The following is a 19,642-nucleotide window of genomic DNA, read 5'->3' on the forward strand; positions in this document are numbered from 1 at the left end:
AAATATTCACATCTTGAGAAAATATCAAATGACTTTTGATTTGAAAATGTTTGATCATTTTGATTATGACATAACTAGTAGTGATGCCAGGCTAAGATTAGAAAGAAGCATTGGAATGCTGTCTCCCCCCTCATTCTCTCTCTCCGTGCAGACATGACGATGGATGAGGTGAGAGAGTATGAGCGCACCATCTATGAAGTACAAAAATAATCACATCTTGAGAAAATATCAAATGACTTTTGATTTGAAAAAGTTTGATCATTTTGATTATGACATAACTAGTAGTGATGCCAGGCTAAGATTAGAAAGAAGCATTGGAATGCTTTGGAGTGCTGTCTCCCCCCTCATTCTCTCTCTCCGTGCAGACATGACGATGGATGAGGTGAGAGAGTATGAGCGCACCATCCAGGAAGCCACCAACGAGAAGATCGGGATTTTCCCCCCGTCGATCTCCATCAGCGAGATGCCCCTGTCCTCCTGCACCCTCTCCGGACCCGCCAGTGCCCCCACCACCCCCGTCTGCACTGATGCGCCCGAGTTCCTCTCCGTCCCCAAGGACCGAGCCCGCAAGAAGTCCGCCCCTGAGACCCTCACCCTGCCCGACGCCGCAACCCAGAACCAGAGTGGAGTCCCCCAGGGCTCTATGCTGGTGCCAGTTCCAAATCAAAATCACTCCCCCTGGCCCTCCTCTGACTCTGACCAGGCTGAGTTAGGGGGGGAATAGGAGGGACGGGATGTTCTTTTCCCCCATATGCCCTGCCACCTCACTGTCTTAGTAGCCCAGCAAGACTAGCCTCTACGCCCCAGTGCCCAGTCCTCCAGGCTTAACTAACCATATCCCAGAGTTCAGTGCTTCTTACACATATCACCAGAGGTCAAAGGTCTAACCACCAGTTTCCAATCTCCTACATCCTCAACATAAGTCAGTTTTGTCAGCCTTCAATGGATGGCTTCCTCTTCCTGAGATCTAGCCAATCAGATGTCTGACCTACTGTGACAACCACCTAAGCTGTCCATCAAGAGAACATATCCACAAGGGGATTTGTGTCCTATCCTCAATTAGCGATCCCTGTGTTCGTCTTAAAATACGTTATTGACAAAATGCCAGATGGATTCTCTCTTTTTTTTAAATATCAGGTCAGCTGATGATCCTTATGTAATGTAAATGTAGTTGCCGTAACACCATGAAATTAGAGATACAATGATATTAATATTGTTTTGTGAACATCTTTCCATGGAATTCTCAGCCTACAGATATATCGAAATATAATTTTGACCTTGAAATAAATACACTTTTTAAATGAACAAAATGGAAGTAGAAGTACTGTAGTATAGTTAGATTTTATAACAACATTGACTCACTAAAAATACACCACCACTCACCTGGACAGATGACAGACCATTCAAAACTGAACCCAGATCTCTGTGTGTTCACGTCTCCACAACACACTCCAACTGAAACAGATGCCAGATCAGTACAATCACAGAACGAGATCCCTTCTCAGGTCTCCAGAGCTCTGCCTCAGCCCTCTTTAGGAAGGGCGGGGAACATAAGCATTCTCTCCTTGCTTTAAAACACAATTTTTATACCTGCACAGATATATCTATATACTATATCTATACTCACCTGTCTACTTAACTAACCTTTGGAACGTTTACACAACATTAGATAAGCCATGATAAAATACATATTGGGCATCAAGTTTGACATTGAGGAGTGATGCAGTCAGTTTAATCAAATTGGTATAGCAACAGAACAGATATGACTAGGAAAAATGCCATTTGGGGAATATGCTGTAAATGAACATTGAGCACAGTGGAGTTGATAAGAAATTCCATGCTTTCGCAGGGTACTCGCTTCAACCTGGCCTTATCCTATGTACTTGGTTATCTTTGCATTGTGCGCATTGTGTTTTTAGGAATACCGATAATGTTGCTTGCCAATGTTGGTACTGTACCAGTTTTGGTGGGATCAGAAAGTTATTTTGACGCAACAACTTTAGCGGCGGCCACCTTTTTTCCCCTGCGCTAGCCTCACCACAGTGTGTCATCAGAAACTTTTGGGGGGGGAAGAAACATTGAGGACTGAAGGTTTCTCTTTGTGTAATGCCCTAGCTACTGTTTTATACAATCACATAAATGCATAAAGGGGTGTCATATGCCGCATGAAATGTTCACAAACATGTATACATATGTGAAGTATATGTGTATATAAATGGCAGGATATATTGTTGCTGCGAAATTGTGGAGAAAGCGAATGTGATGTTGTCCTAGGCTCTGTAGTGTAACCATTGTATAGTAAAGCGGAGTTTTAGCAGAGACTGAAACTGAGCATGTTCTGAGAAGACAACTCTCTACTCAGTGCCTCTGCATGCAAAAGTCTATATTGTCTCGTCTGTATACAAATCCAAAACATTTCAATAAAGAAAAAAACATCCCATTTTGTTGTAATGTTAAAGGGCAATTGCACCACTTTTCAACCTCATGTTCATTATCTCCAGCTCAAAAACAATGTCTGCATATGTGAAAATGGCGCAGTTCTTCATTTTGTAGAAAGAAATATAAAGTTACAATGTTCTACCCGATGACATCATCAACCATTTCAAAAAACTGATTTTCAAACACTATGAGATTCATGGTGACGTGGAGCAATAAAATACCCTCCCTCTGGCTTGAAACTCATTGCCAGTTTTGAAAATCACAGATTTTCTTACTTTTAATCCTACCTTGTGATGCCACAGAGAAGCATTTAGGACCTTCTTATCTTTGCAACCACAGATCATAGAAACACACCGTTTTCACATATCTAGACACCCGTATGGTGCTGGAGATAATGAATATGAGTTTGTAAAGTGGCAGAATGGCCCTTTTTAAGCCTACTATTCAATTTATTGCAATTTCAAAACATTGATTTGAAATACAGCTTCATGTTAGTTACTTTCATCATCAAAATTTACAAGATTTTGAGAGAAATAGCTGAAGTTTGTGGTACCTGTTGACCATTGTTTTGTCCTGAAGACGTCACATTACATTACATTTGTGTGCATTTGCACTTTTTGATGAGAAAACGAAATTAGCCGTTAACAAACGTACTGACTGTTATATCTCTGTTCGAGGGGTTTGTTGGACCGAAGTTACACAAGCCTACTCGTTGGTCAGATATAGACCACTCAACACTATAGACCACTCTTCAGTGTCTAACCCCAAAATGTCTCATCTTTACACAAGATGCTCACTATCATTCTAAACTGTACTTGTCTTTGCTGTAAAATTTCCTGTGAGATACATGTGTTAAATGATATTGACTATCAGGAATAAAAAAGATCCAGGGATATGTTTGAGTGCCAGTAAGCTAATGGCTATATCAAAACGAACTCAAAATGGCAGGCATAACATCAAGGTTCAGGGTTTTTTTTTCAGAGAGAAGGTCTAGGTTTTATAAATAGTCAACTTTTTCGTTTTCGGTTGCATGCTCCACATAAGTTCATGAAGACTTTTTGAGTGAGCTTATGTGGAGCATGGAACAGAAAGTGAATGAGTTTACTATTTACGAAACCTAGTCCTTCACTGAAAAATAACCAACCCTTGAGATTATACTTGTCATTTTGCGTTCGTTTTTGAGAGTGCAAAAGTTTGGTTTGAATCTATAACATTTAAGGTGCAATGTCCCATTTGTTAGTTCTCTTTATCGAGCTGTTGAAAAATCCACAGTAGAAAAGACCATTGTAACTACATACTGTACGCTACAACCCTATGTGCAAAATACATTTAAAAAAATGTATTTTTGGTTGAAAGGACATTGAAAATAGGTATTTTTCAACATATTGTGCTCACTGTGAAAAGATTTACTTTGAATTTGCATCATCGACGTTCCAGTTGCTTTTGGTGATCCTACAGCTCTTTGATATAATGGCACATTATCTATAAAAACAATATTTGAATCAATCTTTTTTTGGGGGTGGGGGACTGTGTTTACTTTTGAATTTTTACAATATATCTTGACTCGGAGGTTGTTTTTCTGTTATAATTTTCACAAGTGCTGTAGTTTGATTTTGTGGTTTGCTGTATTTCAAATGGCATCTGTTCATTCTAAGAAAAGGACCAAGCTTCGTTGTGTCCCTCCTGATGCGGCTTGCCAGGCTGTCGTGCTGTCTCCCTAGCTCTGGTCCAGGTTGTCACTGCTGCTTCCTGACACTGAGCCTCCTAAGCAGGACTAGTGTTAGCAATCCACACTAACACCCTGGACCAGAGCTACTGTCTCCCTATCTGAAGTGCCATCCTTGTCCGGCTACTGGAAGTCGCTCTGGGTTCTTCCACTGATTATATTTGTTATATTTTTACTGCCCTCCTTGAGGTACATTTGGTTCTCTGTTGTAATTATTGTTTCACTTTTTTCTTAATTCTTGTAGTAAATAAAGTTTACTTGCTACTACACTTTGCCATTGTTGGTTGTCAGATGTGGTGCCTCTGAAAGTGTGTGTGTGTGTGTGTGTGTGTGTGTGTGTGTGTGTGTGATTGCATGGGGGTTTGTGTGTGTGAGAGAGAGTGAAAGATAAAGAGCAAGGGGAATGAACATTTTGCTATATACACCACATGACCAAAAGTATGTGGACACCTGCTCGTCGAACATCTCATTCAAAATCATGGTCATTAATATGGAGTTGGTCTCCCCTTTGCCGCTATAACAGCCTCCACCCTTCTGGGAAGGCTTTCCACTAGATGTTGGAACATTGATGCGGGGGCTTGCTTCCATTCAGCCACAAGAGCATTAGTGAGGTCGGGCACTGATGTTGGGCGATTAGGCCTGGCTCGCAATTCATCCCAAAGGTGTTCTATGGGGTTGAGGTCAGGGCTCTGTACAGGCCAGTCAAATTCTTTCACACCGATCTCGACAAACCATTTCTTTATGGACTTTGCTTTATGCATGGGGGCATTGTTATGCTGAAACAGGAAAGGACCTTCCCCAAACCGTTGCCACGAAGTTGGAAGCAGAGAATCGTCTGGAATGTCATTGTATGCTGTAGCGTTACGATTTCCCTTCACTGGTACTAAGGGGCCTAGCTCAAACCATGAAAAACAGCCCCAGACCATTATTCCTCCTCCACCAAACATTACAGTTGGCACTATGCATTGGGGCAGATAGCGTGCTCCTGGCATTCACCAAACCCAGATTCGTCTGCCGGACTGCCAGATGGTGAAGCGTGATTCATCACTCCAGAGAACGCGTTTCCACTGCTCCAGAGTCCAATGGCGGTGAGCTTTACACAACTCCAGCGACACTTGGCATTGTGCATGGTGATCTTAGGCTTGTGTGCGACTGCTCGGCCATGGAAACCCATTTCATGAAGCTCCACTAAACAGTTATTGTGCTGATGTTGCTTCCAGAGGCAATTTGGAACTCAGTAGTGAGTGTTGCAACTGAGGACAGACAATTTTTAGCACTCGCCGGTCCCGTTCTGTGAGTTTGTGTGGCCTACAATTTCGCGGCTGAGCCGTTGTTGCTCCTAGATATTTCCACTTCACAATAATAGCACTTACAGTTGACCGGGGCAGCTCTAGCAGGGCAATTATTTTATGAACTGACTCGTTAGAAAGGTGGCATCCTATGACGGTGCCACGTTGAAAGTCCCTGAGCTCTTCAGTAAGGCCGTTCTACTGCCAATGTTTGTCTGTGGAGATTGCATGGCTGTGTGCTCGATTTTATACATGTGGCTGAAATAGCTGAATCCACTCACTTGAAGGGGTGTCCACATACTTTGTATAAATAGTGTATATTGAATATAACCACAGGGGCAAAGACCGTTACAGGCGTCACACAACATTACCACAACTCAATATGAAATACCATAAACTAGTCACAGGGGGCGCTGTCTGATCTTACTGAAGTTTTTCATGTAGAAACCATACACTGAATACTCTATGGTAGCCGTGCGTAAGTCTCGCGAAGTTTGCACTTCCTATTTTCTTCATCCAGCATGGCCACGCTGAATGAGGGATTCACGTTGTGCGGACTTGTACAAACTCCAAGTGCTTCAGATTCGGCAATTCAGGGAATTGAACTGGATGGAGACAGTGACCATGCCGTCGTCACCGATTCCACGAGATCTGTCACTTTATACAAGGTAATGTTGACCAATACAAGTGGCTGAAGTGTTGAACCAGCTCAGCTGATGGGAAGATGGCACACTCGTGTCCATTGACATTGTAGTGGGGGATCCGACGCGTTTCAAAATATAGCTAGGTACATATAAAAATTGCTCACTCTCTTACCAGTATTGCAATGGTGTTCAACAACTATCTAACTACACATCTGCGTATTCAGACGGTTTACTTGAATCGATCGACGTGCACATAGGTGGACGTTATCACACGTACTGTTTCAATGAGAACAGTACTACTAGATCGCTGCTTCGCGTGGGTTTGTTTGGTTAGCTGACGTTGGTACCACTGTCAAAAAGGTAGTCACACTCGTCTTGTATTTGAATCTTAACTTACCTTAATAATATGACAAAGGTTGTGTTTGTGTTGAAAAGTGAATGTGGTGTTTACGTATGAGGTGCTGTGTTAACAGGTTTCAGACCAGAAGCCTCTGGGTAGCTGGACGGTGAAACAGGGACAGTTGTTGACTTGTCCTGCAGTGTGCAACTTTCAGACCAAGGAGTATGTAGTCGTCTCAGACAACAAGGTAACACTTGTGGACACTTTCCATGAATATAGAAACTAAACAAATTTAAAACATCTGGATTTGACAGTTGGACTTACTTCTTAAAATAAAGTTGTCTTCATGTTGTTCATGGTCAATAAATGTTTACTCACTAGGTCATCAGAGTTTGGAAAGATGAAGACCTCAATTTAGACAAAGTATTTAAAGCAACTGTAAGTATGAGCTCTCTCTCACTCCCTCTCACACACTTAAAATTTCAATCTCATCTGCTTTGACTTTGTCAGTTATGGTGACATACTCTGCAAATTAACATTAACTGTGCCAGTGAGAAGTCATTGTAGCATAACTGAATCAAATTATGCCATACAAATACTTTTTATCTTAGGCTTTCCTCTGACTTTGCAGTCATTTTGCGATGTCTCGCAGTTATTGGTCTTAACTACTTGTGTGTCTGCATGTCTGTTAGGTATCTGCTGATGTATGGCGGGTCCACTCTGCCCCAGGGGGAGAGCCTGTGGTGCTGTTCCAGAGAGGGGCAGTCAGACTCCTGGACTCCCTCCTCTCCGCCCCCCAGCAGCCCATAGAGGACATCCTGTCAGAGGAGGAGGTCATAAGGTCAGACAATGGACACTAGTCTGGATTAGCGATCCATAACCTTCGGGTTGGTTGGCTTTAGTCCCATCACTATAGAGGCCGGTTGGCTTATTCTCTTTCAGAGCCATGGATATTTAAAAAAAATATATGTACCGTAATTTCCGGACTATTGAGCGCACCTGAATATAAGCCGCACCCACTGAATTAAAAAATATATATTATTTTGAACACAAATAAGCCGCACTGTCTATAAGCCGCAGGTGCCTACCGGTACATTGAAACAAATGAACTTTACACAGGCTTTAACGAAACACGGCTTGTAACTAAAATAAATAGGCTTTAACGAAACACGGCTTGTAACTAAAATAAATAGGCTTTAACGAAACACGGCTTGTAACTAAAATAAATAGGCTTTAACGAAACACGGCTTGTAACTAAAATAAATAGGCTTTAACGAAACACGGCTTGTAACAAAAATAAATGGGCTTTAACAAAACACGGCTTGTAACAAAAAATAAAAAATTAGCAGTAAACAGTAGCCTACCAAGAAAGTCATTGTTCCAGACCAAGCTCCCGTGCAGCAGCTCTATTTCCTTTTCCAACAGCCAGATCAATCGCCTTCAACTTGAAAGCTGCATCATATGCATTTCTCCGTGTCTTTGCCATGATGAGGGTGACAAAATGTCTACCGTAATCAGAATGATGGGAAGTTTGAGAGCGCTCGATTTAATCTAAACAGTAAACAAAAAAGTTGTTTGACCTTAACCCGTTCGGCAATTTCATTGGTCTAATGAAAGCTTCATGCCGCCAAAAAACTGAGCACGTCACAGAATGTTTATTTATTTATTTATTTATATATTTTTTTATTAAATTTGAAAGCGGGAAAAATCCATATATTAGCCGCGTCATTGTTTAAGCCGCGAGGTTCAAAGCCTGGGAAAAAAGTAGCGGCTTATAGTCCGGAAAAAAAACTTGCAACCATATTAATTTACAGTGAGTCAGAGGCTATGATAATGCTGTCCACACTGCTGTCAGTACTTGGCTCGTTTGGGTAAACAATAGTTTATTGTGAGATGCACACAGTTGACAATGTCCTCATGTTACCCCATAGGTGGAGCACCAACATGGTGGCTGAGAAACAACACTTTGTCCTCTTCACGACAGAGCAGGTAGAATATCCTTTCCTTGTGGTACACCAGTACGCTGAATAGCCGTGTACTCAATGACCTGCCAATGATCAGGCATAAACCTGGTGCCATTTGCAACATGCTATATTTTGTGCAAGTATGAATTCGGTGCCACACTCGTGTTAAACATGGCTTCCCTGTTGTCCGTCACAGAAAGGGGAGCACTTCCTCTATGTGCAGAGGCTCAACCCCAACACCCTACAGAAGTATAGGCTGGAGAGAGAAGACTCTGGAGCTCCCCCATTGAGTTTCTCTGCCTCTCTCTGGGACAAACACATCAACCTGCTCTACCTGTGTGAGTACGGCCATCACTTCCCTGCCAAAGTAGTATGTTAGAAATGTTAATGTAGTGATGTTAATTCAGCTTTTAAGGTGCATTATGCAGAAATCGTTCTGGCATTTCCTGGTGGTTTAAATTCTTATTGTTAACCTATTTTCAGTTTGTGACAAAACAAACAATGTATAGAGAATCAATGTCAAATGCTGTGAAATATCTTTTAAATATCCACAAATATTGTGTTTTCAGCTGTTTGAAGCTGGTGTACAAAACCGAAAGTAAAAGACATGAAAACGAAACTTAAGAACAGAAAGCATAGAGATGGCACACACAGAACATATATATACCACTTCTTAGACTTGCTTTCGATGAGTGATAGATCTATAACTCGCATTTCTATGTGAATTTGGTCAGGTCTCCCAAAAAGTTATACATTGCAGCTTTAATGGTGTACCCCACCCCCGCCCGCCCAGATAACTGGAATACTGTTGAAATGGTAGTGCATTCGATATCAATGAAGCACTTCACAAACAATGAAAAACAGTTGTCGGTCATCTCTCACTCTCTTTACTCCAGACCGTAACGGCTGTGTGTACCAGAGTGTGGTGGCTGTGCGGGGGCCTGTGGGGCTGGAAGGGGTGCAGGCCCTGCCTCGTAGCCTGCGCCTGAGGCTGCCAGTTGGGGAGCTGGGAGCTGCCTCGGCTGTGGCCCTGGACGAAGCTCATGTGGCTGTGGTGGGGATGCCCCATCCCTCCGCCAGGACTGGAAAAGGTAAATATCAGGGTTGGGATCAATGCCATGTCAATTCAGGAGCTAAACTGAAATGTCAATTTTCCTCATGTGGGAAATTGGAATTGTAGTTTACTTAATGAATTTGATTGAATTATGATTCTCGCACACATTCACCCAATCCAACATCAACCCGTAGATACGTACTTTTCGAAGTTCTGATTTGTTGCGTGTAAACAACATGGTGATATCTTCCCATTGTATGCATATTGTTGACATCCATCCAATCCTTTTTTTCAATGATTTTTTTTCAATTTCAGATTTCCTCTGCATCTGGAATACTAATTTCCAGACTCTTCAGGCTGGCAAGGAGATGGTGGGAAGAATCCATGGACAGGTAGGAATACTCAGAATTTTGAATTTTTGCCTCACAACTCTCATGACTCTATACTTGTATCTTGCACTAAATAAGACTCGCTTCACTCCTATTTATATCAATGATCATTCCTTCATTTCCCCTCAGGTCTGGTGTTATTTAGGAAAGCTGTTTGTCCCTCATGGCAAGGCCCTCTCCGTCATTCCCTACGAGTGTCAGAAGTCCTCTCTGGCCTCGGCCCTGGGGAAACTACAACACGCTGGGATCGCAGGTAACGCGCATTTCCTCAGTAAAACATTCACCAGAGTGGCGTTAGTCGTCCTTGACAGTGCCTGGTTGACTCTAAAATGGCACCCTATTAATTTAGTAATTTAGCAGACACTCTTATCCAGAGTGACTTACAGTAGTGAATACATACATTTCATTTCATGCATTTTTGTTTTGTTTTGTGCACTGCTTTGAATAGAAGCCCTAGTGTCCCTGGTCAAAAGTAGTGAATAGGAAATGGGAAGCCGTTCCGGATGAAGCTGTATCACTCCTATTACACTTCATTGCATATGTTTTCCTCACCTATCTAATATACTAAATCTGTACATTACTGTTGAAATTTCATCTGAATAGCATCCCTTGAAATGTTATTATAAACTAACAGTTTAGTGACTGGGACTTTATTTCCTTTGCGGTTTTGTAGTGTCCAGATCGTCAGTGGCTGTCCCCTCTTGGAACACCCTACTCCATGGGGATCAGCCACAGGGGCCCACCAAAATAGTGGATACCAGGAGGAGTGTAAGTTAACCTGACTGCCAGAATTGATTGACCCTAACCCTAATATTTTACCACCAGAATGGATTAATGTTAATTTCACCTGTTCTGATTGGTCCTCCCTTGTACAGAAGCTGAGACGGAAGAGCCAATCAGCGCCTGCCCTCACAGTGGACGAAGTAGTGGAGCTTATCAAGGTATTTTAGATCAACTGCTCATTCTGCTCATCTGTTTTAGTCTCAAGCAGGTTTTGATGTTCTACATTGTGAGTGAACCACAAATGACCAGTCCCTTTCATAGTATATTTATATAAAATATAACTGTCCTCGAGGAAATGTTAAGTTAGGTGTTGACTGTGGTCAATCTCCAACCCCTCCAGACTGGTCCAGTGGAGGAGGTCCAGAGGGAGGTGGAGGCCCTGGTCTCCAGAGGCGAAGCCCAGGACCTGCAGCTCTCGGTGGGCTGGCTGGCCCGCCACCTGGTGGCCCGAAGCCAGGCCGAGACAGCCTTCTACACTCCCGGGTCCTTGGCACAGCTGGTGCAAACACAGTGCCTTTGCCACAGGTGAGGGTGGCATTGGGTTGACTGGACCTCCCACGGCACGGGGGTATTGGTCCTTTGGAAAGGGAGGTTATCAGAATGATGGGCTATGTTGGATGCATGGAAAGTGAATGTGAACAGGGTTGTCAGTTCGTAGTAGTGTTGGTGCCAGGCCAAATATACACACTCCTTTCTTAAAACATTAATATCTGAAGTCTGTATATCTATTATAGACCTGTTAGTACAGTGGTGAACCTATAGGCCTTCAGTGTGTGACAGGTTGGTACAGTGGTGAACCTATAGACCTTCAGTGTGTGACAGGTTAGTACAGTGGTGAACCTATAGGTGTGACAGGTTAGTACAGTGGTGAATCTATAGGCCTTCAGTGTGTGACAGGTTGGTACAGTGGTGAACCTATAGGTGTGACAGGTTAGTACAGTGGTGAACCTATAGGTCTTCAGTGTGTGACAGGTTAGTACAGTGGTGAACATATAGGTCTTCAGTGTGTGACAGGTTAATGATGCTGAAAGGACAACAACCGTAATAGCGGCACACGTAGGAGAGAGTACTTTTTGGAAAAGGGCCAGTGGTGTAGTAGGTGTTGCGTATACTCACTTAATCCCCACTGATGCCAAGTAGTGTAGTGGATGTATATACGACTTATCAATTATGTAGTACAATAGAGAAATCATGCACAAAGTAGCCTACACAATCGCAAAGCACGCAACATATATGAATATGTGCACCCATAGCCTAGTTTCAGCGGAATAGCATCTGCAGGCAGCTAGTGCACACAGTTCTCAACTGGTTTTGGCATGGAGTAGCTCAGAAGTATGACGTTGGTAGCCGGTAGGAAAGATGTTTTAAAGTATGATCTCTACCAGTAAATGGCAATACTGGGTATGCAACCCAGGTATTGGTCTGAAGTCTGGGTTAGTTGGCCATTTGTGATGTGCAGTTCAGTCATCATTCCCTGTTTGCATCGGGGGTGTGGGCCTGGGTGGACACAGGCCCACCCAATCAGATTGAGCACAAAAATAATACATTATTTATACAAAAATATACTCCTCAGTACCCCCCACAAATATAAATAAATACAGTTGAAGTTTACATACACTTAGGTTGGAGTCATTAAAACTCTTTTTTCAACCACTCAACAAATTTCTTGTTAACAAACTATAGTTTTGGCAAATCTACTTTGTGCAGGATACAAGTAATTTTTCCAACAATTCTTTACAGACAGATTATTTCACTTATAATTCACTGTATTACAATTCCAGTGGGTCACTTACACTAAGTTGACTGTGCCTTCAAACAGCTTTGAAAATTCCAGAAAATGATGTAATGGCTTTAGAAGCTTCTGCTAGGCTAATTGACATCATTTGTGTCAATTGGAGGTGTACCTGTGGATGTATTTCAAGGCCTACCTTCAAACTCGGTGCCTCTTTGCTTGATATCATGGGAAAATCAAAAGAAATCAGCCAAGACCTCAGAAAAAAAATGGTATACCTCCACAAGTCTGGTTCATCCTTGGGAGCAATTTCCAAACACCTGAAGGTACCACGTTCATCTGTACAAACAATAGTACGCAAGTATAAACACCATGGGACCACGCAGCCGTCATACCGCTCAGGAAGGAGACACGTTCTGTCTCCTAGGGATGAATGTACTTTGGAGCGAAAAGTGCAAATCAATCCCAGAACAACAGCACCAGACCTTGTGAAGATGCTGGAGGAAACGGGTACAAAAGTATCTATAGCCACAGTAAAACGAGTCCTATATCGACATAACCTGAAAGGCCACTCAGCAAGGAAGAAGCCACTGCTCCAAAACCGGCATAAACTGCACATGGGGACAAAGATCGTACTTTTTGGAAAATGTCCTCTGGTCTGATGAAACAAAAATAGAACTGTCTGGCCATAATGACCATTGTTATGTTTGGAGGAAAAAGGGGGATGCTTGCAAGCCGAAGAACACCATCCCAACCGTGAAGCACGGGGGTGGCAGCATCATGTTGTGGGGGTGCTTTGCTGCAAGAGGGACTGGTGCACTTCACAAAATAGATGGCATCATGAGGATGGAAAATTATGTGGATATATTGAAGCAACATCTCAAGACATCAGTCAGGAAGTTAAAGCTTGGTCGCAAATGGGTCTTCCAAATGGACAATGACCCCAAGCATACTTCCAAAGTTGTGGCACAATGGCCTAAGGACAACAAAGTCAAGCTATTGGAGTGGCCATCACAAAGCCCTGACCTCAATCCTATAGAACATTTGTGGGCAGAACTGAAAAAGTGTGTGCGAGCAAGGAGGTCTACAAACCTGACTCAGTTACACCAGCTCTGTCAGGAGGAATGGGACAAAATTCACCCAACTTACTGTGGGAAGCTTGTGGAAGGCTACCCAAAACGTTTGACCCAAGTTAAACAATTTAAAGGCAATGCTACCAAATACTAATTGAGTGTATGTAAACTTCTGACCCACTGGGAATGTGATGAGAGCAATAAAAGCTCAAATAAATAATTCTCTCTACTATTATTCTGACATTTCACATTCTTAAAGTAAAGTGGTGATCCTAAGACGGAATTTTTACTAGGATTAAATGTTAGGAATTGTGAAAAACTGAGTTTAAATGTATTTGGCTAAGGTCTATGTAAACTTCCGACTTCATGATTGGGACCTACTGGCTCATTATGTCCAAGTTTATAGACTGCTTATTCTTTAACATCATGCTGTCTTTCCATTGGCCCTATACGGTGGTGTAGCGGTGCCTGGTAAAGTGGGTATACTCACATTTTGCTAAAAAGAATCCCAAGGGGCCTGCCCAGCAAAGGAAAGGTACCCTGTGTGAAAAACCCTGTTTCCTACATTTAAAAAAAAAATAGGTTTCCTATATATTTTTCAGATGAGGACTATAGAAAGTGTGTGTGTGTGTGATATATATATATATATATATATATATATATATATATAACACACACACACACACACACACACTTTCTATAGTCCTCATCTGAAAAATATATGAGTAAAATGTGAGTATACCCACTTTACCAGGCACCGCTACACCACCGTATAGGGCCAATGGAAAGACAGCATGATGTTAAAGAATAAGCAGTCTATAAACTTGGACATGATGAGCCAGTAGGTCCCAATCATGAGAATAGAAAAACACAACTATTACGCTAATGTACAACTATTACTTCCCATAGCACACAAAGTAACCGGTGACCTAAAGTTTAAATGCAACAATATTTTGCACGTTATTTTTAAAGAGATTGCTAACAGCAAGCATGCTGCAATAAAAAAAAAAAATCCACTCACCAGATGATCATTTGAAACTTAACTTCTTGTTGAAAGTTATTCTTGAAAAGGGAGAAGCTAACAAATTAGCAACAACATCCTCTGCAGCCTCTGCAAACTAGTCTGCAACAAAAGATGGCTAGCTAGACCGTGGGGAAACTACTGCTCCTTATTGTGCAGTGAGTGACCTGTTGGCCTTTGAGAAGGCAGTAGTTACCATGTTTTTTTTTTTGCATAAACGGTCCCACCTATTATAAGTCAAATTGATTGGTTGATTAAACTGTCACTCCAAAATGTTACCCTAATTCAGTTGAATGGCAGATGCCTTCTATCTAGCTTTTGATGGCCTAGCCAATGGCTGTCTTAGCTAGCTAGATTTATCTCCCAAGAGACCACTAAAAAAAATCCTGATTGCATCTTTTTTTCTCTTCAGTGTTAACCTTTCCAACAAAATCTGAAGAGATTCAATTGAAAATAAAAATGTAATTTATAATTATTTAATACATTCTCTGAAGTCGTAGAAGGCCCTCATTGTTCTCCACTGACTTTGGGTTAGTAATCGTTTGTAGTGCGGCTCTATTTTCCCTCAGGTTGCATTTTTTTCACTATTCTGAATGTCTAAAGAATCCATATGTTCTGAAATATGAACACAGAAATACTGGACATGTTTAACTCATTATTATGGTGGCCATATGACAATTATAATCATGGTTATGAATTGGACTTTTTCGTGGCTTGGTCTTGACTCTACCTCGGACCGCTTGTCACCCTCCCGGTCTCCGTCTTGACTAAGTCTCGCTTCCCCCCCCATCCGGTTTTGGTCTTGACTTTGACTCTATTTACCCCGGTCTTGGTCTTGAATCGGTCTTTCTTTAGGTGGTCTCGAACACTGCCAGACATCATAGGTGAAGACATGTTGGGTGGGTACTTATCCTATTTCTTCGCCTATCAGTAGCAACGAAGGAAAGGAGACAAGGAAAGGAATCTTTTTTTAATAGTATTTTCACACAGACTGTTGTTGAGACCCTTGGTTTGGTTCTGACCTGTTCTATGTCTTTCTGCAGCGTGTGTCCCGACCTCCTGCTGCTGGCCCTGGAGCACAAGGACTACTTCCTATGTCAGCTCTGCCTGCAGCTCTTCCCAGACATACCTGAGGTGGTCACGTGTGCCTGCCTCAAAACCTTCATCAGGTCAGTCTAACTCGATGGCGTATGGGGCGTCTTTTGTAACAACCTATACGTTGTGAAGGAGATTCATTCTGGTGAAGTTCAGGATAGTGTTTCCTACCAGTGCTGGAGCTTGATTATGTATCGGTTGGCCTAATTGTTGTGCTCTCTTTTGATGGTTGATGTTTCTATTCATTGTGTACAAAGCATATTCTTTCCACCACATTGAAAACCAAGTGGTCTCTTTGTGGCTGTGTATTGCTTTTTAAAATATTTTATTTTGAAGTTCTTTTATTTCTAGAACTTGTTTTGTTTGAATCATTTCCAATGCTTCCAAGTGTTGTTACTGCAAATACATAGTTTGTCAGTTCATATAAATAGCCTGATATCAGGATTGTTGTTGTAACGGCTGTGTGTCGCTCTCCCTCCAAGTGTGCCAGACGGCGACGTGGAGATGGTGAGTCTGGAGCCGGACAGCGTGTCCTTGATGGAGGGCCTGGTGGCGGCGGGGGCCCGGGGGGGCCAACAGAACGGCTTCAGCCCCCCTCTGTTTGAGGAGGACAGCTGTGACGCCCACCACCAGCCCAAACCTCCCCAGCACCAGGATAAGAAGAACCCCACACTGCAGCTGGAGGTCTGCCCCGTGGGTCTACACAAGGCTGTGCTACTGTATCCTTATGTGTAGTCTGGACAACCAATACCCTAAACACTATTCCATTGCAAGACTACAGTAATATCTGATAATGTCATTGTTGATTAAACGGTGTATTTGATAGTCATCAATAGTCAGGTGGATTGAACCAACACAAGGCTGTGTTACTGTATCCTCTCACTATAGGTTTGTTGAATTGGTTGATTCGTTCAATTGTTCATTAATAGGGATAGATACAATGACACATTTCATTGTCAACAGTCGGCTGCAATGCACCATAATCTTTACCTTGCGCTAATATTCAGCACCAGTCCATAGAAATGACTCTTAAACATGTTTGGAGGTGTTGTAACTTAACTGTGCTGCTATAGTAATGAGGTCCTGCAGACGCCGTACAGTGACAACCTCCTGCTCCCCCACCTGAAGGACCTCAACGCTCAGCAGGTTATTGTGAGTAGCTACCTGTCTCTCATCTCCTTGACAATATGCCAGAGTTGGGATCAATTCCATTTCATTCAAGTCGATTCAGAAACTAAATTCCAATCTTCCCCATTGAAGAACGAAAACATTTGTTTACTTCCTGAATTGAATTGGAATTGACTGTAATCCTACAATATACCATGGTGTTTTTTTCCCCATTGACTTCGTTTATTAACTGCAGTTAGCTATGAGGATATGTTGAAAGACTGATGGTTGCATCCTTCTGTTTCCTTTCCTCTCCTAGCTCTTTCTTCAGTACCTCCATTTCGTCTATTTGAAATATTCCCAAGACGTCTACACACAAACGCCAGGTTTGAGATCGCCCACAGTGACACAGGTTGGTACATGGAAGCATTAAAGTTATACAAAAGGTGAATGCATGTAATTATTTTGTATACCATTAACTTAATGTGTGTATTCTGAATTTCATTTTTCTTTTCTAGATCATTGACTGGGTGTGCTTGTTGTTGGATGCTCATTTCACAGTCTTGGTCATGGCTCCTGATGCTAAAGGATTGTTGTCAAATCTCCAAAGCTTTGTTAAGTCCCAGGTATGTGCTTTCTCTTTTGGTCCTCACCGCAAGTGATAGTTGAGCATTTTTGTCATAATGGTTCCCTTGATGATAACTAGTGTCATTTTGTTTTTATTGCTGTGATAATGAAACCCATTTGAGGCACCCAGGGAGGAATGTTTACCTCTTCAGTGGTTCAAACTGGAAAAGCAAGTGGTGTTGCAATTATAATTGCTAGCCGTTTTCTGTCATGAGCAGCATCAACAATATTAGGATGAACACGATATCTGCAGATGTTCGCTCCGCTAAAACGTGCCCGCTATGGAACCAACCCAGCGGAGGAGTTTAGCCACGCGCTTCAACGCTCTTATTTGTTGCGTAGATTGACACACTACTGCTATTTACTTTGTGCATCTACTTCATCTCGCTGACACACATACTGTGTATGGTTCTTTGTAAGGGTTCATTTAACGTCTATCCCCATCTATCCGTTCCAGGTGAAACTATTCTCTGAACTGGGGAAGATCGAGGGCAGCCTTCAAGAGCTCCACAAAATGAAGCCGTCGAAGGACATCAGCCAGTACTCCATAGAAGTCATTGAGCTGTTTTAGACTATATTTACAGATTATTTCTAATTAAACTCTGCTGTTGACCTTCTCCCCATTTTTTTCTCTTGGTCAGTTGCATCGTTGTGTTCCACTTTGTATTTGGTACGCTGTCGAAAGATCCATGGTTGAACTGCCAAATCATACCTATCTACTGTCGATACCTACACTGGTCCCAGATCTGCTTGTGCTTTCAACGATGAACATAGGAGTTGGCTGTGCAGGCCCAAACAGATCTGGGATCAGTCTAGTTGATTCCCAGATGAGTAGAGCAAATGATTCTCTAGTCATGAACTGTGGCATTGCTGAGGCCTAGGTCCCTATAGCCATGTGATTTTGTATTTGTCTGTATAATCTGAGGGCGTGTATAGTAGAAATATTTGCTAATATGAATTATGTAGAAAACTATATAGTCCCATGATATTTCATCATGGCATAGATACTTTTAACCTATGGAACATACTGCCCCTTTTTATAGGAATATACTGACATGTCTAAAAATGGAAATAGGTCTCAACCTTCCATATGGTTGACAATCTTGTGGTTAAATGTTGTATTTCATAAAGGCGATTTGGACGGTGAATAACATGTACTTCTCCCAATCACGTTATAGTAGCACATGTTTTCTATAGATACATTTTGTGTTGCATTCTAACAAAGTCAATTCTGAATTCATATGACAGTATTTGTATTAAAAATGACCCTCGCCTTCGTCCCATCATGATGAGTTGTATGGTTATCATGTGTATGTCTAAGTTAAGATTACATGATACCATATACAAAAGTATGTGGACACCCCTTCAAATTAGTGGATTTGGTTATTTCAGCCACACCTGTTGCTGACAGGCACGGGCGCAAGTTAGGTTTTAAAGTAGGTGGGGATCATATTTTTTATGCGGTCGGATAAAAACTCCAAACAGCCTACCCGACCGCTGAAGCACGTAAACATCCTCTGTCCTCTGTTTTAACACTGACTACCAAGTTCCAAATTACCTCTGGGAGCAACGTTAGCACAAGAACTGTTCGTCCGGAGCTTCATGAAATGGGGCTCCATGGCCAAGCAGCCGTGCACACAAGCCTAAAATCACCATGCTCAATGCCAAGTGTCGGCTGGAGTGGTGTGAAGCTCGCTGCCATTGGTTTCTGGAGCAGTGGAAACGTATTCTCTTGCGTGATGAATCACCATCTGGCAGTCCATGGACAAATCTGTGCTTTGGCCGATGTCAGACCGCTACCTGCCCCAATGCGTAGTGCCAACTGTAAAGTTTGGTGGATGAGGAATAATGGTCTGGGACTGTTTTTCATGGTTCGGGCTAGGCCCCTTAGTTCCAGTGAAGGGAATTCTTAATGCTACATAATAAATCTAAACAAATCAAATTGTATTTGTCACATGCGCTGAATACAACCTTACAGTGAAATGCTTACTTACAAACCCTTAACCAACAATGCAGTTTTAAGAAAAAAAGTGTTAAGTTAAAAATAGAAGTAACAAATAATTAAAGAGCAGCAGTAAAATAACAATAGCGAGGCTATACAGGGGGCACCGGTTAGTCGAGGTAATTGAGGTAATATGTACATGTAGGTAGAGTTAAAGTGACTATGCATAGATAAACAGAGGGTAGCAGCAGCATTAAAAAAAAGTATGAAATGTATGCATTCACTACTGTAAATCGCTCTGGATAAGAGCGTCTACTAAATGACTAAAATGTAATAAAAGTCTGGGTAGCCATTTGATTAGCTGTTCAGGAGTCTTATGGCTTGGGGGTAGAAGCTGTTCAGAAGTCTTTTGGACCT

The 19,642-nt window shown here is 42.1% G+C and overlaps 2 protein-coding genes across 4 annotated transcripts in view; both read left to right on the plus strand.

The window, feature by feature from the left end:
- Positions 1–4,432, plus strand: part of LOC106564871 (cytoplasmic phosphatidylinositol transfer protein 1) — a 102,604-nt gene extending 98,172 nt beyond the window's left edge. Inside the window, exon 9 of one of the 3 annotated variants that reach the window (XM_014131349.2) lies at positions 366–4,432. In XM_014131349.2, the coding sequence (XP_013986824.1) occupies positions 366–724 (359 nt within the window). In that variant the 3' untranslated portion in view covers positions 725–4,432. The other 2 variants (XM_014131350.2, XM_014131351.2) reach the window with 2 other exon arrangements.
- A 1,542-nt stretch (positions 4,433–5,974) lies between these two features.
- On the plus strand, positions 5,975–18,572 carry nol11 (nucleolar protein 11). Its single transcript, NM_001140459.1, has 18 exons — positions 5,975–6,122; positions 6,572–6,685; positions 6,820–6,876; positions 7,131–7,279; positions 8,370–8,427; positions 8,599–8,740; positions 9,299–9,493; positions 9,772–9,848; positions 9,975–10,098; positions 10,519–10,613; positions 10,721–10,786; positions 10,969–11,153; positions 15,498–15,623; positions 16,032–16,268; positions 16,623–16,701; positions 16,976–17,068; positions 17,175–17,282; positions 17,741–18,572. Exons 1-18 carry the CDS (start codon positions 5,976–5,978, stop codon positions 17,852–17,854), a joined length of 2,166 nt encoding a protein of 721 aa, NP_001133931.1. The 5' UTR covers position 5,975; the 3' UTR covers positions 17,855–18,572.
- The last annotated feature ends 1,070 nt before the right edge of the window (positions 18,573–19,642 follow it).

This window comes from Salmo salar, chromosome ssa12 (genome assembly GCF_905237065.1).
Source record: "Salmo salar chromosome ssa12, Ssal_v3.1, whole genome shotgun sequence".
Taxonomy (NCBI): Eukaryota; Metazoa; Chordata; class Actinopteri; order Salmoniformes; family Salmonidae; genus Salmo; species Salmo salar.